Source organism: Nematostella vectensis, chromosome 6 (genome assembly GCF_932526225.1).
Source record: "Nematostella vectensis chromosome 6, jaNemVect1.1, whole genome shotgun sequence".
NCBI lineage: Eukaryota > Metazoa > Cnidaria > Anthozoa > Actiniaria > Edwardsiidae > Nematostella > Nematostella vectensis.
This window is the reverse complement of record NC_064039.1, coordinates 10,642,782-10,670,036: the sequence shown is the minus strand read 5'-3', so window position 1 is coordinate 10,670,036 and position 27,255 is coordinate 10,642,782. Positions and strand designations below refer to the sequence as shown.

The following is a 27,255-nucleotide window of genomic DNA, read 5'->3' as shown; positions in this document are numbered from 1 at the left end:
TACTTTTCACTCGTGTCTTGCGAGAGTCTCTCATCTTGTACGTTTCACTCGTGTCTTGCGCGAGCCTCTTATCTTGTACTTTTCATTCGTGTCTTGCCCGAGTCTCTTATTTTGTACTTTTCACTCGTGTCTTGCGAGAGTCTCTTATCTTGTACTTTTCACTCTGTCTTGCGCGAGTCTCTTATCTTGTACTTTTCACTCGTGTCTTGCGCGAGCCTCTTATCTTGTACTTTTCATTCGTGTCTTGCGCGAGCCTATTTCCTTGTACTTTTCACTCGTGTCTTGCGCGAGCCTATTATCTTCTACTTTTCACTCTGTCTTGCGCGAGTCTCTTATCTTGTACTTTTCACTCATGTCTTGCGAGTGTCTCTTATCTTGTACTTTTCACTCGTGTCTTGCGCGAGTCTCTTATCTTGTACTTTTCACTCGTGTCTTTGAGAGTCTCTTATCTTGTACTTTTCACTCGTGTCTTGCGAGAGTCTCTTATCTTGTACTCTTCACTCGTGTCTTGCGAGAGTCTCTTATTTTGTACTTTTCACTCGTGTCTTGCGAGAGTCTCTTATCTTGTACTTTACACTTGTGTCTTGCGAGAGTCTCTTATCTTGTACTTTTCATTCGTGTCTTGCGCGAGCCTCTTATCTTGTACTTTTCATTCGTGTCTTGCGCCAGCCTCTTATCTTGTACTTTTCACTCGTGTCTTGCGCGAGCCTATTATCTTGTACTTTTCATTCGTGTCTTGCACGAGTCTCTTATCTTGTACTTTTCACTCGTGTCTTGCGCGAGCCTCTTATCTTGTACTTTTCATTCGTGTCTTGCGCGAGTCTCTTATCTTGTACTTTTCATTCGTGTCTTGCGAGAGCCTCTTATCTTGTACTTTTCACTCGTGTCTTGCGCGAGCCTCTTATCTTGTACTTTTCACTCTGTCTTGCGCGAGTCTCTTATCTTGTACTTTTCACTCATGTCTTGCGCGAGTCTCTTATCTTGTACTTTTCATTCGTGTCTTGCGCCAGCCTCTTATCTTGTACTTTTCATTCGTGTCTTGCGCGAGTCTCTTATCTTGTACTTTTCATTCGTGTCTTGCGAGAGCCTCTTATCTTGTACTTTTCATTCGTGTCTTGCGAGAGCCTCTTATCTTGTACTTTTCACTCGTGTCTTGCGCGAGCCTATTATCTTGTACTTTTCATTCGTGTCTTGCACGAGTCTCTTATCTTGTACTTTTCACTCGTGTCTTGCGCGAGCCTCTTATCTTGTTCTTTTCATTCGTGTCTTGCACGAGTCTCTTATCTTGTACTTTTCACTCGTGTCTTGCTAGAGTCTCTTATCTTGTACTTTTCACTCGTGTCTTGCGCGAGCCTATTATCTTGTACTTTTCACTCTGTCTTGCGCGAGTCTCTTATCTTGTACTTTTCACTCGTGTCTTGCGCGAGCCTCTTATCTTGTACTTTTCATTCGTGTCTTGCGCCAGCCTCTTATCTTGTACTTTTCACTCGTGTCTTGCGCGAGCCTATTATCTTGTACTTTTCACTCGTGTCTTGCGCCAGCCTCTTATCTTGTACTTTTCACTCGTGTCTTGCGCGAGCCTATTATCTTGTACTTTTCATTCGTGTCTTGCGCGAGCCTCTTATCTTGTACTTTTCACTCGTGTCTTGCGCGAGCCTATTATCTTGTACTTTTCATTCGTGTCTTGCGCGAGTCTCTTATCTTGTACTTTTCACTCGTGTCTTGCGCGAGCCTCTTATCTTGTTCTTTTCATTCGTGTCTTGCACGAGTCTCTTATCTTGTACTTTTCACTCGTGTCTTGCTAGAGTCTCTTATCTTGTACTTTTCACTCGTGTCTTGCGCGAGCCTATTATCTTGTACTTTTCACTCTGTCTTGCGCGAGTCTCTTATCTTGTACTTTTCACTCGTGTCTTGCGCGAGCCTCTTATCTTGTACTTTTCATTCGTGTCTTGCGCGAGCCTATTTCCTTGTACTTTTCACTCGTGTCTTGCGCGAGCCTATTATCTTGTACTTTTCACTCTGTCTTGCGCGAGTCTCTTATCTTGTACTTTTCATTCGTGTCTTGCGCGAGTCTCTTATCTTGTACTTTTCACTCTGTCTTGCGAGAGCCTCTTATCTTGTACTTTTCACTCTGTCTTGCGCGAGCCTCTTATCTTGTACTTTTCACTCGTGTCTTGCGAGAGTCTTTTATCTTGTACTTTTCATTCGTGTCTTGCGAGAGCCTCTTATTTTGTACTTTTCCCTTGTGTCTTGCGCGAGTCTCTTATCTTGTACTTTTCTCTCGTGTCTTGCGAGAGTCTCTTATCTTGTACTTTTCACTCGTGTCTTGCGCGAGCCTCTTATCTTGTACTTTTCACTCTGTCTTGCGCGAGCCTCTTATCTTGTACTTTTCACTCGTGTCTTGCGAGAGGCTCTTATCTTGTACTTTTCACTCTGTCTTGCGCGAGCCTCTTATCTTGTACTTTTCACTCGTGTCTTGCGCGAGCCTCTTATCCTGTAATTTTCACTCGTGTCTTGCGCGAGCCTATTATCTTGTACTTTTCACTCGTGTCTTGCGCGAGCCTATTATCTTGTACTTTTCACTCGTGTCTTGCGTGAGCCTATTATCTTGTACTTTTCACTCGTGTCTTGCGAGAGTCTCTCATCTTGTACTTTTCACAAGTGTCTTGCGCGAGTCTCTTATCTTGTACTTTTCACTCGTGTCTTGCGCGAGCCTCTTATCTTGTACTTTTCATTCGTATCTTGCGAGAGTCTCTTATCTTGTACTTTTCGCTCGTGTCTTGCGCGAGTCTCTTATCTTGTACTTTTCACTTGTGTCTTGCGAGAGTCTCTTATCTTGTACTTTTCACTCGTGTCTTGCGAGAGTCTCTTATCTTGTACTTTTCACTCGTGTCTTGCGAGAGTCTTTTATCTTGTACTTTTCATTCGTGTCTTGCGAGAGCCTCTTATTTTGTACTTTTCCCTTGTGTCTTGCGCGAGTCTCTTATCTTGTACTTTTCTCTCGTGTCTTGCGAGAGTCTCTTATCTTGTACTTTTCACTCGTGTCTTGCGCGAGCCTCTTATCTTGTACTTTTCACTCTGTCTTGCGCGAGCCTCTTATCTTGTACTTTTCACTCGTGTCTTGCGAGAGGCTCTTATCTTGTACTTTTCACTCGTGTCTTGCGCGAGTCTCTTATCTTGTACTTTTCACTCGTGTCTTGCGAGAGTCTTTTATCTTGTACTTTTCATTCGTGTCTTGCGAGAGCCTCTTATTTTGTACTTTTCCCTTGTGTCTTGCGCGAGTCTCTTATCTTGTACTTTTCTCTCGTGTCTTGCGAGAGTCTCTTATCTTGTACTTTTCACCCGTGTCTTGCGCGAGCCTCTTATCTTGTACTTTTCACTCTGTCTTGCGCGAGCCTCTTATCTTGTACTTTTCACTCGTGTCTTGCGAGAGGCTCTTATCTTGTACTTTTCACTCTGTCTTGCGCGAGCCTCTTATCTTGTACTTTTCACTCGTGTCTTGCGCGAGCCTATTATCTTGTACTTTTCATTCGTGTCTTGCGAGAGCCTCTTATTTTGTACTTTTCCCTTGTGTCTTGCGCGAGTCTCTTATCTTGTACTTTTCACTCTGTCTTGCGCGAGCCTCTTATCCTGTAATTTTCACTCGTGTCTTGCGCGAGCCTATTATCTTGTACTTTTCACTCGTGTCTTGCGCGAGCCTATTATCTTGTACTTTTCACTCGTGTCTTGCGTGAGCCTATTATCTTGTACTTTTCATTCGTGTCTTGCGAGAGCCTCTTATTTTGTACTTTTCCCTTGTGTCTTGCGCGAGTCTCTTATCTTGTACTTTTCTCTCGTGTCTTGCGAGAGTCTCTTATCTTGTACTTTTCACCCGTGTCTTGCGCGAGCCTCTTATCTTGTACTTTTCACTCTGTCTTGCGTGAGCCTCTTATCTTGTACTTTTCACTCGTGTCTTGCGAGAGTCTTTTATCTTGTACTTTTCATTCGTGTCTTGCGAGAGCCTCTTATTTTGTACTTTTCCCTTGTGTCTTGCGCGAGTCTCTTATCTTGTACTTTTCTCTCGTGTCTTGCGAGAGTCTCTTATCTTGTACTTTTCACCCGTGTCTTGCGCGAGCCTCTTATCTTGTACTTTTCACTCTGTCTTGCGTGAGCCTCTTATCTTGTACTTTTCACTCGTGTCTTGCGAGAGGCTCTTATCTTGTACTTTTCACTCTGTCTTGCGCGAGCCTCTTATCTTGTACTTTTCACTCGTGTCTTGCGAGAGTCTTTTATCTTGTACTTTTCATTCGTGTCTTGCGAGAGCCTCTTATTTTGTACTTTTCCCTTGTGTCTTGCGAGAGTCTCTTATCTTGTACTTTTCACTCTGTCTTGCGCGAGCCTCTTATCCTGTAATTTTCACTCGTGTCTTGCGCGAGCCTATTATCTTGTACTTTTCACTCGTGTCTTGCGCGAGCCTATTATCTTGTACTTTTCACTCGTGTCTTGCGTGAGCCTATTATCTTGTACTTTTCACTAGTGTCTTGCGAGAGTCTCTCATCTTGTACTTTTCACAAGTGTCTTGCGCGAGTCTCTTATCTTGTACTTTTCACTCGTGTCTTGCGCGAGCCTCTTATCTTGTACTTTTCATTCGTATCTTGCGAGAGTCTCTTATCTTGTACTTTTCGCTCGTGTCTTGCGCGAGTCTCTTATCTTGTACTTTTCACTTGTGTCTTGCGAGAGTCTCTTATCTTGTACTTTTCACTCGTGTCTTGCGAGAGTCTCTTATCTTGTACTTTTCACTCGTGTCTTGCGAGAGTCTTTTATCTTGTACTTTTCATTCGTGTCTTGCGAGAGCCTCTTATTTTGTACTTTTCCCTTGTGTCTTGCGCGAGTCTCTTATCTTGTACTTTTCTCTCGTGTCTTGCGAGAGTCTCTTATCTTGTACTTTTCACTCGTGTCTTGCGCGAGCCTCTTATCTTGTACTTTTCACTCTGTCTTGCGCGAGCCTCTTATCTTGTACTTTTCACTCGTGTCTTGCGAAAGGCTCTTATCTTGTACTTTTCACTCTGTCTTGCGCGAGCCTATTATCTTGTACTTTTCACTCTGTCTTGCGCGAGTCTCTTATCTTGTACTTTTCACTCGTGTCTTGCGCGAGCCTCTTATCTTGTACTTTTCATTCGTGTCTTGCGCGAGCCTATTTCCTTGTACTTTTCACTCGTGTCTTGCGCGAGCCTATTATCTTGTACTTTTCACTCTGTCTTGCGCGAGTCTCTTATCTTGTACTTTTCATTCGTGTCTTGCGCGAGTCTCTTATCTTGTACTTTTCACTCTGTCTTGCGAGAGCCTCTTATCTTGTACTTTTCACTCGTGTCTTGCGCGAGTCTCTTATCTTGTACTTTTCACTCGTGTCTTGCGAGAGTCTTTTATCTTGTACTTTTCATTCGTGTCTTGCGAGAGCCTCTTATTTTGTACTTTTCCCTTGTGTCTTGCGCGAGTCTCTTATCTTGTACTTTTCTCTCGTGTCTTGCGAGAGTCTCTTATCTTGTACTTTTCACTCGTGTCTTGCGAGAGTCTCTTATCTTGTACTTTTCACTCGTGTCTTGCGAGAGTCTTTTATCTTGTACTTTTCATTCGTGTCTTGCGAGAGCCTCTTATTTTGTACTTTTCACTCGTGTCTTGCGCGAGCCTCTTATCTTGTACTTTTCACTCTGTCTTGCGCGAGCCTCTTATCTTGTACTTTTCACTCGTGTCTTTGAGAGTCTCTAATCTTGTACTTTTCACTCGTGTCTTGCGAGAGTCTCTTATCTTGTACTTTTCACTCGTGTCTTGCGCGAGCCTCTTATCTTGTACTTTTCACTCTGTCTTGCGCGAGCCTCTTATCTTGTACTTTTCACTCGTGTCTTGCGTGAGTCTCTTATCTTGTACTTTTCACTCGTGTCTTGCGAGAGTCTCTTATCTTGTACTTTTCATTCGTGTCTTGCGTGAGTCTCTTATCTTGTACTTTTCACTCGTGTCTTGCGAGAGTCTCTTATCTTGTACTTTTCACTCGTGTCTTGCGCGAGTCTCTTATCTTGTACTTTTCACTCGTGTCTTGCGCGAGTCTCTTATCTTGTACTTTTCACTCGTGTCTTGCGAGAATCTCTTATCTTGTACTTTTCATTCGTGTCTTGCGCGAGTCTTTTATTTAGTATTTTGTATGACTTTTTCATTAAGTTAGGTATTTGTCTTCTCGTGTTTTATCTCTTGTTGCTCGTGAGTTGCATGAACAACTTGCTTTCTTGTCCTTTACAGTTAGGCCCTGTGTTTTATGTGTAGGTTAATGTTCTCGTATTTCTCTCACTAGATGAAGCCAGCGCCTATTGAGCAAGAGGAGCACATCGATGACATTTACGACGTTCCGCCCGAAGAAGACGGTATGACACACACCTTTTCCCTTAACCTCACAGTAAATCATAACGAGTCAACCACAGACTTAAATAAATCAGGGTAGCAAATACTAGAAGATCCCATCGTCTCTTGTGTCTCGAGCTAGAACTAGGCGTAGTACAGAGGCGTGTCTAGAGAAAAACGCAGGGAGGGGTCCAAAGCAGTAAATTATTTTTAGCGGAACTGTTATGCTCATAAAGTGGCGTCCTTATCTCCGATAATATGTGGCTAGATCCATCTAAAAACTTTTTCTATCAGAGCATACACCGAAAATTAATCGACGAATTTGTCAACCGTCAAATATTTTCAGTGGTTACCATCACATACATGAGCAGGGCGGGGTCCGGACCCCTCTTCCCCCTCTATGGACACTCTCTTTTAGTGTTTGTTTGGTTCTTCTATCCTCCCCCATCCTTCAACGCACCAATATCGCACTGACATTTGATATACCTGTTTAAAATATATCTGATTTCAATTCTTTCACTTGCATTTTTATTAAACAAACAGGCAGAGACCTGTCTCTCTCCGCCTCACTCAGGCCGGCGTTAACCGGCATCATTTCGGTAATTTTCGCCGTATTACTAAATTAATATATTTTCTTTTTCCGGTAAAATGTCTCGATTCACAGACATGTACGAAGAACCAAGTGACAGTTCGGGAAACGGTGAGTTTTAACCGATAATTCTTTCTTGAGGACATGCGAGCTTGTCTTTTGAGATCAATCTCAGAACAGTTAAAAGTAAAAGTCAGTGTAGTGCTAGATCTTTCATCTTTGCATCGCATGTTAAAGTTAAAGCTTTTTCCAATACCGGGTACAAGTAGAAAGTTTTAGAATATTTTTTCACAGGAAGTTGATTCAGGTGGCTAACCAAAGGTCAATTACATATAATTTATTCAAAGCACATTTTTATGGTGGAAACAAATATGTATATATATTTTGCAGTGGACGTTCTAAATGGTGTCGTACATTACGTTGTAATAATCAAATAAAAAACATGTGATCTTTGTTAATAAGAAAAAATATTTAAATATATTTAAATATTTAAGTTGTGCGCCAAAGGTCGATATCAGTAAATGATATTCTTTATAAATCAACCTCGGAATAAAAAAAAAACAGGATTGTACGCTTGTGTAGAAAAAGATATATGTACAGACTCATTGAAGCTGCCTAACTTGAATTTATTCAACCAACAAAAATAACTGAAATAAGCCATTCAATAATCATAAACATAAAAAAAACACTATAATTGATAATAAATAGGATAAGATAATAAGTAGGATAAGCTTATAAAAGGATAAGATAATAAGAAATAGCAGGTTGAGCCATGAGTTCGCACTGACGAGTTCTTATTTGTATCTTTGTGTGTCAGCCATGGTTATCAGGCCGCCAAGCATGGACAAAACCATCAGAACATCAGAGACAGAACCCGGCGAGTACATTGAGGCGCGACAGAGGAAGGTTTGTCACGCAACGAAACAAACCCCTTGATGCAAATGATACCCCTTTCTCCGTTCTCAAATTCCCCCTCCCCCTCCCCCGCCATCCCCTCTCGTTCCTCCGTTTTTCCCTCTTCGCCCCTCCCCAATCCCCAATCCCTTGACCCAAAACATTCGTTGTTCTCCTCTTCTATTCCCCTCCCCCTCCATCCCCTCTCGTTCCTCCTTTTTCCCCCTTCGCCCCTCCCCAATCCCCAAGCCCTTGACCCAAAACATTTGTTTTTCTCCTCTTCTATTCCCCTCGCCCCTCCCCCATTCGCCGTCCCCCCATACGCCGTCCCCCCATTCGCCGTCCCCCCATACGCCGTCCCCCATTTCCACTCGTCGAGACTCAAGCTGCTGATGTCTATACGTTATAGATAGACGTATAGAGAGACGATAGACATATAGATAAAGAAATTCTAAAGGTGCTGATGTTTATACGTTATAGATAGACGTATAGAGAGACGATAGACATATAGATAAAGAAATTCTAAAGGTGCTGATGTCTATACGTTATAGATAGACGTATAGAGAGACGATAGACATATAGATAAAGAAATTCTAAAGGTGCTGATGTCTATACGTTATAGATAGACGTATAGAGAGACGATAGACATATAGATAAAGAAATTCTAAAGGTGCTGATGTCTATACGTTATAGGTAGACGTATAGAGAGACGATAGACATATAGATAAAGAAATTCTAAAGGTGCTGATGTCTATACGTTATAGATAGACGTATAGAGAGACGATAGACATATAGATAAAGAAATTCTAAAGGTGCTGATGTCTATACGTTATAGATAGACGTATAGAGAGACGATAGACATATAGATAAAGAAATTCTAAAGGTGCTGATGTCTATCTATACGTTATTTATGTTGTGTTTAGGGGAGTGACGACGAGCTTTACGAGCAGCCCTTGGAGGGCGAAGGTAAGTAACGATGACGTAATAAGCTTTTATATTTCTAGATGCATCCCGTTCACATATTCTCAATCTGACTTGCAGAAATATCGTCACCTTCCCAGGGAATGCAGAGGCCGTTTATTGCCACAGAAGTTGTTCAGGTGAATCGACATGACATGTCATTATTCGCTGCTCCGTATCTTTTTATTTTCTCTTCACCCGTGTCGCTCCTCTTTCCTTCATACAATACCCCTCGTCTTAATTATAATTTAAAAAAAAACAAAAAACAAGGAATTTGATTAAAACGTGACGGACGAAGGATGGCGATGGGGCAACATGCTAACAACTAAACACCATATGGAAAAATGAATGCTTTCGAGTCCAGCCAATAAAAACCCAGAATCAAAGGGTCGACGCGCGCGTGCGACTGTCCAAATATTGCCAAATATGGTGTCTAGTGTCTCGTCTGTTCTCAAGGTGTCATGTCGACACATTTCGACTACCTAATGATAAGTTTCTGAATAACCGAATTTCGGGAAATAATTTGCTACTCTCATAGATAACTTTCAAATCGAGGCCTGTGCCATCTTGGTTCCAGCACAAGGCAGCGATTTGAAGCTTAATTTAATTATTTACTAAAAGGGATTACAACACTTACCATCTTGTTTCAGCCGCCAACAATTTCCCGTGGCCTCCCCCCTCAGGTGCATAGTGATGACATGTACGAAATCCCGCAATCCGACGAGCCGCAAGCCGAGCAGAACTACGAGGTCCCGGATATTGAGCCAGGTAATTCAGCGTGCTTTGATTGGTCGATAATTAGATATAAATATATATCGTATTTATCGTTCGTACATTGTTCTGGAATTACGTACACCTATTTAAAAAAACGTTGTAATTACAAATGGCAAACGGCGATTGACAAATCCAGGACCCATGGATCCCAGAATATTTGTTCCAAATTCAGAAAAATACGAATAATATTTACAAATATCCATTAATTAATATATGGCTCTGACATCGCTGGAGTTTAATTATCACCTTTATTTTTCCAAATAATTACTACACATAAACACCTTTTGGTCGTATAACTGCCATTTGGCAATAGCTCGCTGATTTGTCGCGAATGATGTATAAGGTATCGCGCATTGATTGGTCGGGAAAGATACCCTTATTTTGTGCCACCTAAAGATGATTATAAAGAGCACGCACACGTTTCATTAGTGCAAACAGCTTGTTTTAGAATACGAGTAAAGAAAAGCTCATCGTATTGAAATCGTATTAGATACAATCATGCTGAAACATATTTAAATATTCCAAATTCCTTGCCCTCGGTGGACGATTATTTCAATCTCATTTGATTAATGACTTGCTATAAGCCATGTGACGCTAACAAAATAAAAATGGTTTGAATGTGTTAATACTGTCAATCGTGAATGAACGCCATTGAGAGAATGTTGAGTTTTACAGCGCTGCTCTACATCTACAGCGCCCCCACCCCGACCCCCCAAAGGAGGAGGCGGAGTACAGAACTCTAACAGCTTTACACCGCCCCGAGGTAAAGTCCTACTCGTCAATCTTGATCATTTTTTGCAGTTGTTATTAATTATATTATATGCAATTTTTTATATAACAACCAGCGCAACCGTCTCCAAATCAACCAGCCCAAGCACCCCGATCGTCTCTTCCAAGTAAAGTACCTGGTTCTAGCAAGCCCTGTCCTACCGCTAACAAGCCCGTTATACCGGCAGGGGCAACTAACCGGACAGGGAAGCCACCTAGTATGGCCCCTAAACCATCCCTAGGGACACGCCCTATTCCTGGTGCTCAACCAGGAGTTAGGAAACCAACACCATCACCTTCTCTCTCGAACAAAGAACCAGCAAATCCACAATCTGACAGAGGACCTATGCCGTTCCCATCTAATAGGGGCGCGATGCCATCTCCATCAAGTAGAGGACCAACACCCTCGCCGTCTAATAGGGGCGCGGTGACTTCCCCATCAAGTAGAGGACCAACACCCTCGCCGTCTAATAGGGGCGCGGTGCCTTCCCCATCAAGCAGAGGACCAACACCCTCGCCGTCCAACATGGGCGCAGTGGCCACCCCATCAAGCAGGGGGGTGGCATCCCCACCATCTAGTAGTCACTCGACACAGTCACCAACCGGTAAGGGTCCCGTCCGTCCTCCTTCGAGCAGAGGACCAACGCCCTCGCCGGCCAACAGAGGCCCAGCCCTTCCACCCTCAAGCAGAAAGCCGACACCCTCTCCATCAGGCAAAACACCGGCCTCCTCTCCCGCAAATAGAGAACCGCTTCCTTCACCCCAAAGCAAAGGGGCATCAAGGGGCGCGCCGATTCCGTCAGAAACGCCTCTGCCTGGCCCCCCTAAGCCTCCTCGTGCATCGGACGAAAGCCCTCCTACTCCTCAAAGGTGATTATGATTATATGACGCGTAAACCGCTGAGCCTACTCCTTTAAGGTGATAATGATTATATGACGCATAAAGCGCTGAGCCTACTCCTTAAAGGTGATTATGATTATATGACGCATAAAGCGCTGAGTCTACTCTTAAAGGTGATAATGATTATATGACGCATAAAGCGCTGAGCCTACTCCTTAAAGGTGATTATGATTATATGACGCATAAAGCGCTGAGTCTACTCTTAAAGGTGATAATGATTATATGACGCATAAAGTGCTGAGCCTACTCCTTAAAGGTGATAATGATTATATGACGCATAAAGCGCTGAGCCTACTCCTTAAAAGTGATTATGATTATATGACGCGTAAAGCGCTGAGTCTACTCTTAAAGGTGATAATGATTATATGACACATAAAGCGATGAGCCTACTCCTTAAAGGTGATTATGATTATATGACACATAAAGCGCTGAGTCTACTCTTAAAGCTGATAATGATTATATGACGCATAAAGCGCTGAGCCTACTCCTTAAAGGTGATTATGATTATATGACGCATAAAGCGCTGATTCTACTCCTTAAAGGTGATAATGATTTTATGACGAATAAAGCGCTGAGCCTACTCCTTAAAGGTGATTATGATTATATGACGCATAAAGCGCTGAGTCGACTCTTAAAGGTGATAATGATTATATGACGCATAAAGCGCTGAGTCTACTCTTAAAGGTGATAATGATTATATGACGCATAAAGCGCTGAGCCTACTCCTTAAAGGTGATTATGATTATATGACGCATAAAGCGCTGAGTCTACTCCTTAAAGGTGATAATGATTTTATGACGAATAAAGCGCTGAACCTACTCCTTAAAGGTGATTATGATTATATGACGCATAAAGCGCTGAGTCGACTCTTAAAGGTGGTAATGATTATATGACGCATAAAGTGCTGAGCCTACTCCTTAAAGGTGATTATGCTTATATGACGCATAAAGCGCTGAGCCTACTCCTTAAAAGTGATTATGATTATATGACGCGTAAAGCGCTGAGTCTACTCTTAAAGGTGATAATGATTATATGACGCATAAAGCGCTGAGCCTACTCCTTAAAGGTGATTATGATTATATGACGCATAAAGCGCTGAGTCTACTCTTAAAGGTGATAATGATTATATGACGCATAAAGTGCTGAGCATACTCCTTAAAGGTGATTATGATTATATGACGCATAAAGCACTCAGCCTACTCCTCAAAGGTGATAATGATTATATGACGCATAAAGCGCTTAGCCTACTCCTCAAAGGTGATAATGATTTTATGACGCATAAAGCGGGGGTTTATATTTTATGAGCCATAGACCAAAAACCCCCGCAGGAAAATCAGGTTTACTTTGAAACTACGGATTTGCAATCCACGAAATTTCATGGAACAGACTTGTGAAAGAAGAACTGCTAACTTTAGGGAATAGCAAATCCCTTTAAAGTTTATAAAATATTTTTATATTTAATATTTTCATTATTCCTTTTATTTTTTATTTGTATAATTTTATACTTTTGCGCTTTGCAGAAGGCTTCATCGAGAAATTCCACCCGAGCCTGTCTCTGAGCCAGCGCCACCACCACGCCCACCAAAACAAGGCGCCGCCCCTGAACCCCATTTCTCACTCCCCTCCTCTCCTGGTACCAAAACCCTTCCCTCGACCACGCCCCAGCACCCTACCCCTCAACATACACCACCCATTCGTAAACAGACCCCACCCTCCAAGCCGCACCCCTCTCCCACCCCGGCCCAGGCACCGCCGCACTCGAGACCCGTTGCCGCCAAGCGACCGATGCCCTCCACTCCTGTCCAGAACCCTTGCCCGAGTGAGGCCCCACCGAGGCTACCACCAGCCAACAAGTTACTCCCTTCAAGGAAAATCTCCGGCGGTAAACATGTACGTATTCCTGTGTCCTTGTGTCTAACTGCTTTTGTGGCTTTATTCAAATAAGTAAAAATGAAATGTGAAAAAGGTGCAATTTACGCTCTGCCAACAGAATCAAGGTGGCAAAAATTCCAATCCCAACATGATGACAAAAAGTACGAAGAACCCAGGCCAGTAGCCAGGATTTTGATCGGCGGGTGGGGGTGGGGGGTTTCGTTTATCCATAAAGCGGACCATTGTCTCTTATGCCTAGTGCACACTAGCGACATATCGACATAACGACATGGGTGCACGCACTGTTATCTCCGACATAACGACATGGACATGTCCCATGCGCCCATGTCGTTATGTTGTTATGTTGCTAGTGTGCACTAGGCATTAGGTAGCTCGTCCTACCTCGTAGTGGTACTTAATTTTCCATCATTAGAGCGGACCTTTCAGTCGAGTGGGGTGGTTCTTCCGAACCCCCCTGGCTACGGTCCTGGAACCTAGATCTTTTTATAGCTTCTTTAATTCGTATGTATAATGCATTATATTTTACATCGTGGCGTTGTTCATGAATCTTGAACGGGCTGTCGTCACCTATTGCGTCACGAATCTGGCGCACGTCATTCGCAGGTCTTGATGATGATGACTGGAGCATTTACCATGACTGCGCTGTTACGGTGCGCGTGTCTGTCAATCACATGCCAGCTCGGCCAATCAGGAACCTTATCTATGAATTCGTTGTTTTTCAGGGCGTCCCACTCCCCGCACCCCCGACCAGCTCAGTGTGAGTACTCACCATTATTGGTACATTATTTTTGTATAGATTTACTGCCGCATGTCCCCCTAGATACACAAACCCCTCTCCGCACTCCCTACACTTGCAAAGTTTTATTGTGAATGCAACAACTAACCTAACTCTTACGCTTGTCGCGGTGATTCATTACAATGCCGACTCCAAGTCAATCAAGAAACACTCAGAGCACGTAGTCAAATATAGAGTGGAAAAAGTTCCCAACGAAGGGCTAACACTCGAAACGTCAGCGCAACTACGCTGTTTCACAAAGGCTTACTACATACTTTTTCAAGCTTGTGTTGATTTATAGCTAAACTGTCACACATGTTTGTTGCAGTTCCGAACAGTCTTCTGCGTCTAGTATAGGTGAGTGTAGGTTCCGTATTCTCATCAAAGTACACAATTCCTCTCAAATTAGCTGTCGAGAAAAAGTGACGTAATCGATTGTATTTTAGAGTCTGGTTCTGCGGATGAGCCGCTGATACCACTGCCACAAATCGTAGGCTCACATGGCCAACGCATTCTCCCTCCGCCTCCTGCCCCGGCAAAGGTAATAGGCGGTGTTTGTCATTCTCGCGTTTATATAGACATACTGTAACTTTGTTTTTCAACCAAGCGTGGTAACGATTAATACCATAACCATGACTGATTTGTTGCTGTTGATTATGTAAAAAAATGATGATGATAATGATTATGATGGTTATAGTAACAACTCTTATGATAATGTTGACAGGCCCATACCCAGGATTTTTCTTGGGGAGGAGGGGGGGCGAAATCCAAAAAAATGGACCTAATCTTTCTTGGAGGGGGGAGGTTAGTTATCTCCAAGGGACGTTTATTGTCGGATTTGGCTACCAAAATGTCTGACATATGGATTGATGACATACCAGAGTGACCTAGCTTTTTTATTTTTATTGAGAACTATAAGTGGACTTTCGGCCCTTGTGGCTTGCAGTTATTGAAAATGTTGATGGTTACAATACGGTAATTTTGTAGGTAAACTTTTGGTGATAATTATCGCTGAAGATAATTTGACATTTCATTCTTTTCTCTCTCATTGCTGTAAGCGTTGTAAGTGTCAAATTTTGTTTTTCCGATGTCGTGTCAGACGCCTTTGGATGTCATGAAGGAGGCACCGTGGTTCCAGGGTGCCGTCGACCGCAAAAAGGCAGAGGCCAGTCTGAAGGCATGTAAGCAAGTAAGTAGAATGAAACCAGTTTACTAAAAAAGGCAGAGGCCAGTCTGAAGGCATGTAAGCAAGTAAGTGGAATGAGACCAGTTAAATCAAAAAAGCCGAGGCCAGTCTGAAGGCATGTAAGCAAGTAAGTGGAATGAGACCAGTTAAATCAAAAAGGCAGAGGCCAGTCTGAAGGCATGTAAGCAAGTAAGTAGAATGAAACCAGTTAAATAAAAAAGGCAGAGGCCAGTCTAAAGGCATGTAAGCAAGTAAGTGGAATGAGACCAGTTAAATCAAAAAGGCAGAGGCCAGTCTGAAGGCATGTAAGCAAGTAAGTAGAATGAAACCAGTTAAATCAAAAAGGCAGAGGCCAGTCTGAAGGCATGTAAGCAAGTAAGTAGAATGCAACCAGTTAAATCAAAAAGGCAGAGGCCAGTCTGAAGGCATGTAAGCAAGTAAGTGGAATGAGACCGGTTTAATAAAAAGGGCAGAGGCCAGTCTGAAGGCATGTAAGCAATTAAGTGGAATGAGACCTGTTTAATCAAAAGGCATAGGCCAGTCTGAAGGAATGTAAGCAAGTAATGAAACCAGTTTAATCAAAAAGGCAGAGGCCAATCTAAAGGCATGTAAGTAACGCTTAGGCATAGATAGTTAGCAATTTAATGGAGTAAAACCAAATTTATGTACTTCTACCTGACGCTTAAACAAACATAGTCAGCAGACGCTTAGGCAAAATTACTATGACGCAAGCGCAACGCAAATAATGTTCCGATTCTCTTTGGAACGCAAGTGAAAGGCAACTGCTTATAATCAACTTGCGCTTGACAAATTTTCGCTTGTTTTTCACTTGCGTTTGAGTAGGGAACAACCATTACTAATTTTAATATAGGTTGTGCATTCGATTATAACATTGTCGGTTTCATATGATAAAGTGCCAAGTGAAGTCACTAGAAGAACGGAAACATAAAGGCATCTTTAATTTCCAGGATGGCGCATTTTTGGTGCGAAACAGCACGAGACATCCTAACGATTATTCCATGTCGCTGCTGTATAAAGGCGACGTCCGGCATCTAAAGTAAGTCTATCTAACTTTCTCCACTTTTCCACTAACTGTTCAAGCACGTCTTATTGTCTACGGGCAGTGCTCTTTGTTTTCTCATAATTCTTTGTTTACGTGTGTTGTTTTATTGTCTACGAGCACTGCGCTTTGTTTTGTTTTAATTCTGATTGTTCAAGCGCGTCTTATTATATACGCGCAATGCTCTTTGTTTTCTCATAATTCTGATTGCTCACGCGCGTCTTATTATCTACGCGCAATGCTTCATTGCTTTTCTCATAATTCTGATTGTTCACGCACGTCTTATTATCTACGCGCAATGCTTCATTGTTTTTCTCATAATTCTGATTGTTCAAGCGCGTCGTATTATCTACGCGCAATGCTTCATTCTTTTTCTCATAATTCTGATTGTTCACGCGCGTCGTATTATCTACGTGCAATGCTTCATTGTTTTTCTCATAATTCTGATTGTTCAAGCGCGTCGTATTATCTACGCGCAATGCTTCATTGTTTTTCTCATAATTCTGATTGTTCACGCGCGTCGTATTATCTACGCGCAATGCTTCATTGTTTTTCTCATAATTCTGATTGTTCACGCCCGTCTTATTATCTACGCGCAATGCTTCATTGTTTTTCTCATAATTCTGATTGCTTACGCGCGTCTTATTATCTACGCGCAATGCTCTTTGTTTTCTCATAATTCTGATTGCTCACGCGCGTCTTATTATCTACGCGCAATGCTTCATTGTTTTTCTCATAATTCTGATTGTTCACGCGCGTCGTATTATCTACGCGCAATGCTTCATTGTTTTTCTCATAATTCTGATTGTTCACGCGCGTCGTATTATCTACGCACAATGCTCTTTGTTTTCTCATAATTCTGATTGTTCACGCGCGTCGTATTATCTACGCGCAATGCTTCATTGTTTTTCTCATAATTCTGATTGTTCACGCGCGTCGTATTATCTACGCGCAATGCTTCATTGTTTTTCTCATAATTCTGATTGTTCAAGCGCGTCGTATTATCTACGCGCAATGCTTCATTGTTTTTCTCATAATTCTGATTGTTCACGCGCGTCGTATTATCTACGCGCAATGCTTCATTGTTTTTCTCATAATTCTGATTGTTCACGCGCGTCGTATTATCTACGCGCAATGCTCTTTGTTTTCTCATAATTCTGATTGTTCACGCGCGTCGTATTATCTACGCGCAATGCTTCATTGTTTTTCTCATAATTCTGATTGTTCACGCGCGTCGTATTATCTACGCGCAATGCTCTTTGTTTTCTCATAATTCTGATTGCTCACGCGCGTCGTATTATCTACGCGCAATGCTTCATTGTTTTTCTCATAATTCTGATTGCTCACCGCGTCGTATTATATACGCGCAATGCTTCATTGTTTTTCTCATAATTCTGATTGTTCACGCGCGTCTTATTATCTACGCGCAATGCTTCATTGTTTTTCCCATAATTCTGATTGTTTACGCGCGTCGTATTATCTACGCGCAGCGCTCTTTGTTTTCTCATTATTCTTTTTGTTTACGTGTGCTCTGTTTTGTCTTGACTTGATTGCTTACGCGCGTCTTATTATCTACGCACAATGCTTCATTGTTTTTCTCATAATTCTGATTGCTCACGCGCGTCTTATTATGTACGCGTACCGTTCTTTGTTTTGTCATAATTCGATTGTTCAAGCACGTCTTATTATCTACGCATACTTCTGTTTCATCATAATTATGATTGTTCACGCGCGTCTTATTATATACGCGCACTGTTCTTTGTTTCTCATAATTCTGATTGTTCACGCGCGTCTTATTATCTACGCGCACTGTTCTTTGTTTTCTCATAATTCTGATTGTTCACGCGCGTCTTATCTACGCGCAATGCTCTCTTTTGTCTATCTTATTATCTGCACAAGAGCGCGTATTAATCTAATCGTTAACTTGCATTTATAGAATTCCTGAAAAAGATGGGAAATACATCCTTGGTGACAGCGGTTTAGAGGTTAGTTCAAGTGCTCTTTATCGAATTTGACATCATGAAAGCGATTCAATCGTCTAAGTATTTTTGTTTTTGTTGTTTTACAGAAATTTAACACCATCGTGGACCTAGTTAATTATTATCGTCAAAACAACGTAAACCTTAAAGCTGGAGGAACAACGAGGCTAGCAGTGCCATGTCCGGTGTACGTACATGGGTAGTCAAAGGATAGGTCATAGAGCAAGGGAGGTCATAGGTAGTCCAAGGGTAGTTTACAGAGCAAGCATAGAAACCCGCCCAAGAATACTATCTATGGGACCCTCCCCTTAGAGAGGTAGTAAGTCACGTGGCGGTTCCGAACTTGGTTGCTCAGTGACGCACTAGGTTGGTTAGTGACCCACAAGACTGCCTAGTGACGCACAAAGTTGCGCACTAGGTTGCTTAGTGACGCACTTGGTTGCTTAGTGACCCACAAGACTGCCTAGTGACGCACAAAGTTGCTTATGACGCAGAAGGCTTCTTAGTGACGTAGAAGGCTTCTTAGTGACGCACAAGGTTTCCCAGTGACGCAGGTTGCCCAGTGACGCACCAGGTTGCTTAGTGACCCATACGGTTGCTAAGTGACGCTCAATGCCCCCTCATTTGCTCGGTAGAAGCGGGAAATGTCACGTAGGAAATGGGGAAGGACGCACACTTATCCAATATGCTGGGATATTACCTCTGGGCAAATAGGGTGCTAATACACAGAAGGAAAGAAAAGGAATAATATAGCAGTGAAATTAAGTGTGTAACATTCATTTGTAATGTTAAATATAATTACATAATCAACACAGATAACCTCAGCCAAAATTTGAAGGTTATAAATTTTATAGTTTGTATCGAATTATTTTAATAATAAAATATATATCTTCTGTATTTTGTCCCTGTGACGGCCACAAAATAATGTATATAATAATATTTTTAAAATTTCTACTTTTATAAATCCTTTTACTTAATTCCACGCCACGCCATAAAAAAATCATCCTACCAATGGTGCATTGAATTGTCGTTTTAAAGAATGTCGATCAGCCACTCCTTTGTTATTATCATTGAAAATAAACCGGTTTATCCGCAGTTAAACCCGTAAAACAGAAACTCAAACTCAAACAGTCTACTAAATGACATCAGTCTACAAGACTGATACGTTATTGACGGTATTTGATTGTAAATATCGCTTGAAATAGCCGATGAAAATGTGTTACTCGGCATTGACCGGGAGCATAAAATGGCGGCGTGATTGGCCTAGAAGACGTAGGAACAATTTTCTGCCACTACATTTATACTAACAGACTTCTATGAATTTGAGAAAATGTTTTGCCCTTCGCTGCATAACAATGCATCATGGGAATTGTGGTGGAATTGCCCGCCTTAAAATGGTTCACTATGCTATGGCTACGGTCGTCTGCTTTCCCGGTCTGTTGAGCGGCGGGCTCGTCGGCCCCCTGGTCAGCGGACTATTGATGTGCCCAATTCTCTCAATTGCGTCTTTCCGCTCGGCGGTTAAGCGTTTGTATGTCGGTTTGAACAGCGTGATGAACATGATAGCGATGGCGGCGGCAAGGATGGCAAGCGCGTACATCGAGTACGTTAGATCCTGGATTTTACCAGTTTCTTTGTCTTTGTTGTCGCATTGTGAGTCGGGTAACTCTGCGGGGAGTTTGTACGTCGCTAGCGCTTGGCAAACAAGGATGAGAACGATCCCTGAGAATTGTCTGCAGAGAAAAGACAACGCGTGATCTTCAGGGCTAGTAGGTTAAGGAATCACGTGATCTTTAGGTCCAATGGTAGGGTAAAGAAAACACGTGATCTTTAGGGCCAATGGAGGGTAAATAAAACACGTGATCTTTAGGGCCAATGGTAGGGTAAAGAAAACACGTGATCTTTAGGGTCAATGGTAGGGTAAAGAAAACACGTGATCTTAAAGGCCAATGGTAGGGTAAAGAAAACACGTGATCTTAAGGCCAATGGTAGGGTAAAGAAAACACTCGTGCCCTGGGTATCCTAGTGTGTGACCCACCTAGTCATCTCTGTGTCCGTGTGTATCCCCTGGTCATTCCACGACTCACGAGTGACTCACCCCCCGGTTATACCTATGTGGATGCCCTGGCCATTCAACAGTGTGACTCACCCACCAGTTATCCCTGTTTGGATGCCCTGACTATCCCACAGTGTGTGACTCATCCACGAGTTATCCCTGTGTGGATGCCCTGGCCATTCCACAGTGTGACTCACCCACCCGTTATCCCTGTTTGGATGCCCTGACTATTCCACAGTGTGACTCACCCACCCGTTATCCCTATGTGGATGCCCTGATCATTCCACAGTGTGACTCACCCACGAGTTATCCCTGTGTGGATGCCCTGACTATTTCTCAGTGTGACAAACCCACGAGTTATCCCTGTGTGGATGCCCTGATCATTCCACAGTGTGACTCACCCGCGAATTATCCCCGTGTGGATGCCCTGATCATGCCACAGTGTGACTCACCCGCGAATTATCCCCGTGTGGATGCCCTGATCATTCCACAGTGTGACTCACCCGCGAATTATCCCTGTGTGGATGCCCTGATTATTCCACGGTGAGAATCACCCGCGAGTTATCCCCATGTGGATGCACTGGTCATCATTCCACAGTGAGACTCACCCGCGAGTTATCCCCATGTGGATGACTGTGCGCCCGCTTGGCCATTCTAGTGTATGACTCACCCGAAAATCCACTGAAGCCCGGCACTCGTCGCCTCTGCGGCGGGGTACGTGCACTCAACGCCAAGTTCCAGACACACCGGCATCAGCGAGAAAGCAAAAAAGCCAAACACAGCAGAGGTGATCATAACTTCGGCCACGTGGTGATTCTCACGAGATGCCTGCAAACGTATGGATTCGACTGTCATTTCTACAGTCTGACAAGGATGGTTTCAAACCCAACATCTATTTCTAGTCAACGCATAGGAAGATGGTGGAAAAGCAAACTTTCCCCAATGTCAAAAAGTCCTAGGTAGTCTCTGTCACCTGAGACGCATAGAGGAAAAGTTATCAAAGGAATTGTAGGAAACTATTTTGTGGGTCAAAGGGAAGCTCAATAATCCGATTCTATCTTTGCATTTTAACAATTTTGTCTACGATACAAATTACCATTATCTCAATCCTTCCCTCTTTTATTCAAATTAAGTAATTATACCCCGGACCATTTCCCGAAAGTAGCCCCTTTAAGGATGTGAACTACTTGCATGACCCAATCTCATTTCTGCTGTCCCTCGTTAGTTTGATAGAGATCAATGGAGAGGCAATTTGTACCTTACCAGTGCAAAGAAGATACAAGCAATTGCTGCAAATCCGTAAGACACTTTGGCTGTTGCCTCAAACTTCTTGGTGGCATCGACATACGAGCCTGTAATGGCTCCGCCCACAAGACCAGTGCCAATAAGTACAGCTCCAGCTACACCAGCCTGAGTCTGAGGACAAGAGAAGCGGGTCAGTACGTAGCCCTTACAAGCTGCAATTTGATTGGGCAAATGAACAATATCCGCACCTCGACACAAAGAACGAGAAGAATAGAGACAAAAGAACTCCTTTGTAGAGCAAAGATAATAGGAGACAAAGCAGCTGCGTACATACTCAGAGAAGCATCTTAGATTTGATACAGGTCTAGGGATAGGTTTTCAAACGAAGGGAGTTCAACACTTTCTAGATTCTTCAAATTGTGTGGAGGACTCAAATGGTGCCCCCTAAAAACACTGGATTTAGAATGACTTGGACCTATTGCCTTTAGGTCTCTCATGGTTAATTGCTTTTAAGAATTCGGTCAAATTAAAACCAATCCAAAAGCAACTTCAAAGCGTTGGGGCAGTGCCGTAGCAGGCCTTGAAATGTTGGGGGGCACAATACAGAAACATTTAGAAAATATTTGGGGGCACAACCTCACCCCTACTAGGTAGTCATTTCCTTGTAATTGATGAAATAATTTGGGGGAGGGGGGACACGTGCCTCTAATGCCCCTAGTGTTTTATAGTGTTGGGGAAGTGCGATGCACATGCAAATGAAACCTCATTTTAGGGGTTTTGATACAAAAAAAAAACTAGGTGCAAACCACTACATTTTGCTAAGTGGTTTGCAAATAAAGTTGATCAGATCAACCAAACCCTAAAAACATTATGTATGCTACTAAACAGGTGTCAATTTCAATGAATTCTTAAAAAAACAATGACCAGCAGAGGCCAAGTTTCATATTGGATAAGATTTATATTGGAAAGTATAAAACTGCAAACTTCCATATTTCCGTTTTTTTTTCAAGAACCTTTTATTTATTCTTCCTTCCATTCATTTACATCTAAGATTCAGGCTTCTCCTGAACTTCTTCTTTTTGAAACAATTCTTTTCTGCTGGTTTTAAAGGCAGGTCTAACAATCGATCAGGCAAACTCCCTATTACAGTAATCAGGAATCACTGTGTTAACCTGTTGTGTTAACCTGTTGTGTTAACCTGTTGTGTTAACCTGTTGTGTTAACCTGTTGTGTTAACCTGTTGTGTTAACCTGTTGTGTTAACCTGTCAACATGTGGCACATTACTCACATCAGTGTATCCATGAGGACAGATAACCTGCTGCAGTAGTGTGGACAAACAGGAGAACAGCCCTATCCCACCTCCAAATGCTACCATAAGAATCAAGAAGGTCTTATTTTTTAAAACCTGCAGATAAAAATGCCACATATGTAAGCACATCAAAGCATGGTACAGATCCAGAGTGGATCAGAGTGAGTGGAATGTGGTGAATATCCACCAAACCGACTCTCCATCCCCCCCTTTATATGCCCCTGAATGGCCAGTGTGATATACAATTACTCATTATTTTACGATGGTGAAATTGGGTGCCATCGCACCTGCTTGTACATTTTTTTCTGCCCCCATCAATATCTTTTTGTTGTAAATGTTTTCCTGTGGGATGAAACATTGCCTCAATTCAAAATGGTGTATGAAAGGCCTATCGATCAAGACACCATCAACCATCTTCTACAAGCAAGCTACCCACTCTCCTCATCTATCAACATATCTATTTCTAGTGGCAAAACAGAATTAAGGCTACACAGTGAACAGCACCTGTTTCAAGCCAGAGAAAAAAGGTTCAGACTTGCTTGCTGCAGACATAGTAGGTGGACTTGGTGGAAGACTGTTACAAAACCCGAATGTTGCCATGGTAACACCAAGAAAAGCTGGTATTGCAAAGACTTCAACCTGTAGCGCAAAATATATTATATATAAATATGAGGTGCATTACGTTTAGAACAACAGTGCGCCATTATAAACAGAGATAGACATGTACCTGGGGGGAGGGGTGCGTAGGATGTGTACACACCCACCCTTTGACCACAAAAAAGTCTATTGTTTCTTTTGAAGAATCAACAAATACTTATCAAAAACTGTACCTATGACTAGGCTGAGAGATATTGGCACAATTTAGTCTCCACTGCTCAACTTACCACTAAAACAATATCAAATTTCTTTTCAATAATAGGAGCAATGGCACTTGCAACTAATACTCCCAGTGGATTAGCTGTAAAAACAAGTATTAACAGTTATAAGATCATTTACGTAAATAGTGTTATACATAGTGGAGAATTCCATTACATAAAATGCATGCTAAACACTCATGAATCTAGAAACTCTATTTAAGGGGGGTAGGGGTGGTGGGCTTGATCCTATGAATAAATACTTACCTGAAGCCGACCCAGATTTATTAAGAGGGAAGGGGGTGGAGGTGGAGAAGATAAAACATAGGTTTAGATAATTTGTTTGTTAAAAAAAAACTACTCATGTTATTACAAAGGCCTAACAGGCTATTCAAAGAGGGTGGATATCTGCACTACCCCACCCCCTCCCACCCTGTATTTGCTCTGCTTACCAAGGGATGCAAACATATTGGCAGTGGCTCTCTCATTAGCTGCAAACCATGTCGCTGCCAGTTTGGTGGGAGAGTTAAGAATAAAGGGCTGGGCAAGAGAAGCAAGGCCTTGTCCAACCATCACAACAGCAAATCTATACTTGGATGGAACAAAGTGAAGACTACCAATGATGCGCACACCTGCACCAGTGCCATTCAACCACGCCCCTGTCAACACCTGCACGAAAGGAGGGTTATCCGAACTTTGCAGTACCAAGAAGTTAAGAGTAACTGCCTACACCCACTCCATTAACCCTATGTGGAACTACCCATGAAAGCTATTTAAGAATAGGTTTTCTACATTCCTTTCAAGTCTAGTATAAGGAGGGGGGGGGGCTTAAGCGGGGTACAAAAAACAGCAAAACTGCACAGAAAAACACCAGAAACCCGAAAGCACAATGAAATTCATCTAATTGAGAGATTTAGACGGCGAGACGAATTGTCATAAACCCTAAACAGTGGACTCTCTTCACACCATAACATAGCGCTCTAAAAGTAAAAAATCCATAAGACTGAGTCAAAATAAGTCAATAACTGTAAACTGCACACTTTAGAGGAACCGCAATATCACGGAATAAAATACATAAAATCGGAGAACCGTGCCAGATTCAAGGCAAGACTGCATCACCACAAACCCTTGCGCTCCCCCCCCCCCCCCAATATGGACCATCACCACAACTGCACTTTTTTTTGCACAGGGGTTTATGTAACATGTTCCAAGAATCAATGGCATTATATAAGTACATTGTACCTGCCCCAGCATCCAAGCTTAGCTAATGTATCAAGCACCAAAAATCAATGTTTTTTTATATCTAAACAGTTGCTAAAGGATGCGGACACACATGCATTCTACCAAGGTTTTTGCTGGCATTATGTCTTGATCATGATACAAGGCTCATGTGAGAAATTGGAAATGCATCTGTGTCATGCGTCAAGTGTCTGTTGCCAGTGCTATGGTTCTAAGCCACCCGAAGTAAGAGTTATAAACCATGCTATCCCTACCCCTGCACGGAGTCCCCACGTGTCCAGCATCCATGAGGCACAAAGACCAAAGCACATGCACACAACCAGATAGATGATGGACAGCCAGTTGATACCACTTAGTGATGTGTTGTAGAACTTTGCAGACTTATCAGCAATGGGGGCAAATGTCAGCCATATCTAAAAAGGAAAACATGTTTTTCTCTTATTTATCATATTACAAACTGTGTTTTAGCAAAAAAACAGTTATTCTTTATCCTTTTTGTTTCAAGATGTGAGAAGAGCACAGAAATACAACAACCAGGCCCATCAGCCCATACCCAGGATTTTTCTTGGGGGGTGCAAAACCAGAAAAAGTGGACCTAATTTTCCGGGGGGGGGGGGGGGGGGGAATTCTCTGATAAAAATCTTACCAGCCTGGAAAAAACAAAAAAGGATTTTTTTATATCTTATTGTCAGATTTGGCTCCAAAAAAAAGTCTAACTTATGTATTGATGACATACCGGAGTGAACTAGTTTATACTTTATAGTTTTGTCTACAACCAAATTGACAACCAAAAGTGGACTTTCGGTCGTTGTGGGGGGGGGGAGGGGGGGGGAGGGTAGTGTTCGCACCCCCTGCAGCCCCCCTGGGTATGGGCCTGAAAGCATGAGTGCTTAGCTCTGTAGCAAAAGGCGGACTCTGCACCCAGGACTTTGTTGTTCTTACCACAAGTACGGTAATTTATTTTAGAAACTTTTTTGGGTCTGTAGTATCAGATGCTTAACATAGACAGATTTTTTATTGATTTTTTTATTGTGTCTGTTTATCCCAAAATTGTTACGGAGGTAAAATAATGACAAAAGTTTTGGGTTAACCCATCCCCCCCCCTTTGGCAAAATGTTAGATACGCTCCTGCTTACAGTAGCTAGGATTTGCCAAGGCTTTTGCAAAGGTATAAATATTCTGGAGAGATATGCAGTGGGGGTATAAGCGACAACCACTGCACCTAGATATATATTGGGGGTACAATACAGAAACATTTAGGAAATATTTGGGGGTACAACCTCGTCCCTACTAGGTAGTCATTTCCTTGTATTTTTTTAAATATTCTTGAGAGACATGCAGTGGAGATATTAGCGACAACCACTGCACCTAGATCTGTGCCTGGTTATTGAAACCATAGGCCGCTGTAAGCCAATTATCATCTTGCTAGGTACTATATATTATGCAAAGATATAAAGATGTTCACTTTACCATGGCGTTTGAGAAGTTAAGCACACACAAGACAAGAAGCATCAACCAGCGCCTGGTATAAACCCTATACTTCGCATGTTGATCCTTGAGCTGCTGACGTTTAAGGATCTCTTCATTCTGATTGGAAACTTGGCGTGAGTAGTGACGGCCCACTTCATTCAGTAAAGGTGACGTTTCCGCTGGGTGCTGCATCTCATTCATTGTCCATCAACTATTCACAGAAAACAACATGTTACTAAGTGCTTGATGTAGGTTAAAATTCTACGGACGATAGAGCCTTATGTTGCTCACCTCTCCCCCCCCCCCCCCCCCCCGTACCAACCCTGTCCCACCCACTCAATAATTCGCTGGGTGAAAAAGAGAAAACGGTTCTTCAATATATAGAGGATGGAGTGCACCCTCCCAAATTTGTTTCTTGACAAAGAACCCCACCCTTAAAGACCTTTCCTTCAACTGTCTATGGATTTATGAGATAAAGGTAGGAAATCCAATGCTTTTATTACAAAACAAGGGAATCCCCATTTTATGCACAAGAAATATAATATACCAATGTTGGATAAATTTGCAATGCTTCACTAAAAATCAATACAAGCAAATTAAGCAAACGAAACACCTTCCTAATCTATAAAAGAATAAAATAAAATACCACAGATAAGAAACACTTTGAACCAATCAAGAAAGTTGATTTTGATTGCCGATTGGAAGGCTGTACATTTACACAACACTCGGTACAAACCTTTGAGAAAGCCGGCAGTTTGTTTTTTTCCAAGGAACAAGCTTGGCCAACGCCAGAAAAAATCGCTCATAGCACAACGTAGCTTTACCTAATACAACGGCGCAGCTTTATTCAAACCTCGTGGGAACGTAAACTTCGGAGAATTGCTTTTGTACTTTCTGTGTTTTGTGAAGTATTGTCACGGGATAGAACCGGAAG

At 42.4% G+C, this 27,255-nt stretch overlaps 2 protein-coding genes across 3 annotated transcripts in view; one reads left to right on the top strand and one right to left on the bottom strand.

Annotated features, from left to right (window-relative positions):
• The window catches only part of LOC5519839 (basic proline-rich protein), a 26,730-nt gene extending 7,686 nt beyond the window's left edge, over positions 1-19,044 (top strand). For both annotated transcript variants that reach the window (XM_032364682.2, XM_032364683.2), the window contains 16 exons: positions 6,323-6,392; positions 7,034-7,069; positions 7,776-7,864; positions 8,776-8,818; positions 8,894-8,952; positions 9,463-9,580; positions 10,281-10,349; positions 10,432-11,224; positions 12,775-13,144; positions 13,870-13,904; positions 14,251-14,279; positions 14,369-14,463; positions 15,022-15,111; positions 16,077-16,165; positions 18,105-18,153; positions 18,237-19,044. In XM_032364682.2, the coding sequence (XP_032220573.2) occupies positions 6,323-6,392; positions 7,034-7,069; positions 7,776-7,864; positions 8,776-8,818; positions 8,894-8,952; positions 9,463-9,580; positions 10,281-10,349; positions 10,432-11,224; positions 12,775-13,144; positions 13,870-13,904; positions 14,251-14,279; positions 14,369-14,463; positions 15,022-15,111; positions 16,077-16,165; positions 18,105-18,153; positions 18,237-18,350 (2,148 nt within the window). In that variant the 3' untranslated portion in view covers positions 18,351-19,044. The remainder of the gene's footprint in view (positions 1-6,322; positions 6,393-7,033; positions 7,070-7,775; positions 7,865-8,775; positions 8,819-8,893; positions 8,953-9,462; positions 9,581-10,280; positions 10,350-10,431; positions 11,225-12,774; positions 13,145-13,869; positions 13,905-14,250; positions 14,280-14,368; positions 14,464-15,021; positions 15,112-16,076; positions 16,166-18,104; positions 18,154-18,236) is intronic.
• On the bottom strand, positions 18,979-27,255 carry LOC5519838 (solute carrier family 49 member A3). Its single transcript, XM_001639656.3, has 10 exons — positions 27,058-27,255; positions 26,322-26,532; positions 25,106-25,264; positions 24,065-24,281; positions 23,643-23,716; positions 23,263-23,397; positions 22,738-22,854; positions 21,467-21,619; positions 20,874-21,031; positions 18,979-19,880 (listed from the first exon to the last, which is right to left on the bottom strand). Exons 2-10 carry the CDS (start codon positions 26,520-26,522, stop codon positions 19,550-19,552), a joined length of 1,545 nt encoding a protein of 514 aa, XP_001639706.3. The 5' UTR covers positions 26,523-26,532; positions 27,058-27,255; the 3' UTR covers positions 18,979-19,549.

What these genes read in the sequence shown, in the direction of transcription:
- LOC5519838 (XM_001639656.3), bottom strand. Translation starts at nt 26,522, where the DNA reads ATGAATGAGATGCAGCACCCAGCGGAAACGTCACCTTTACTGAATGAA. An exon ending in TTAACTTCTCAAACGCCATG is followed by an intron (nt 25,265 to 26,321) that starts GTAAAGTGAACA and finishes TTTCCTTTTTAG; the next exon opens with ATATGGCTGACATTTGCCCC. An exon ending in GTCCTCATGGATACACTGAT is followed by an intron (nt 21,620 to 22,737) that starts GTGAGTAATGTG and finishes TCTTGTCCTCAG; the next exon opens with ACTCAGGCTGGTGTAGCTGG.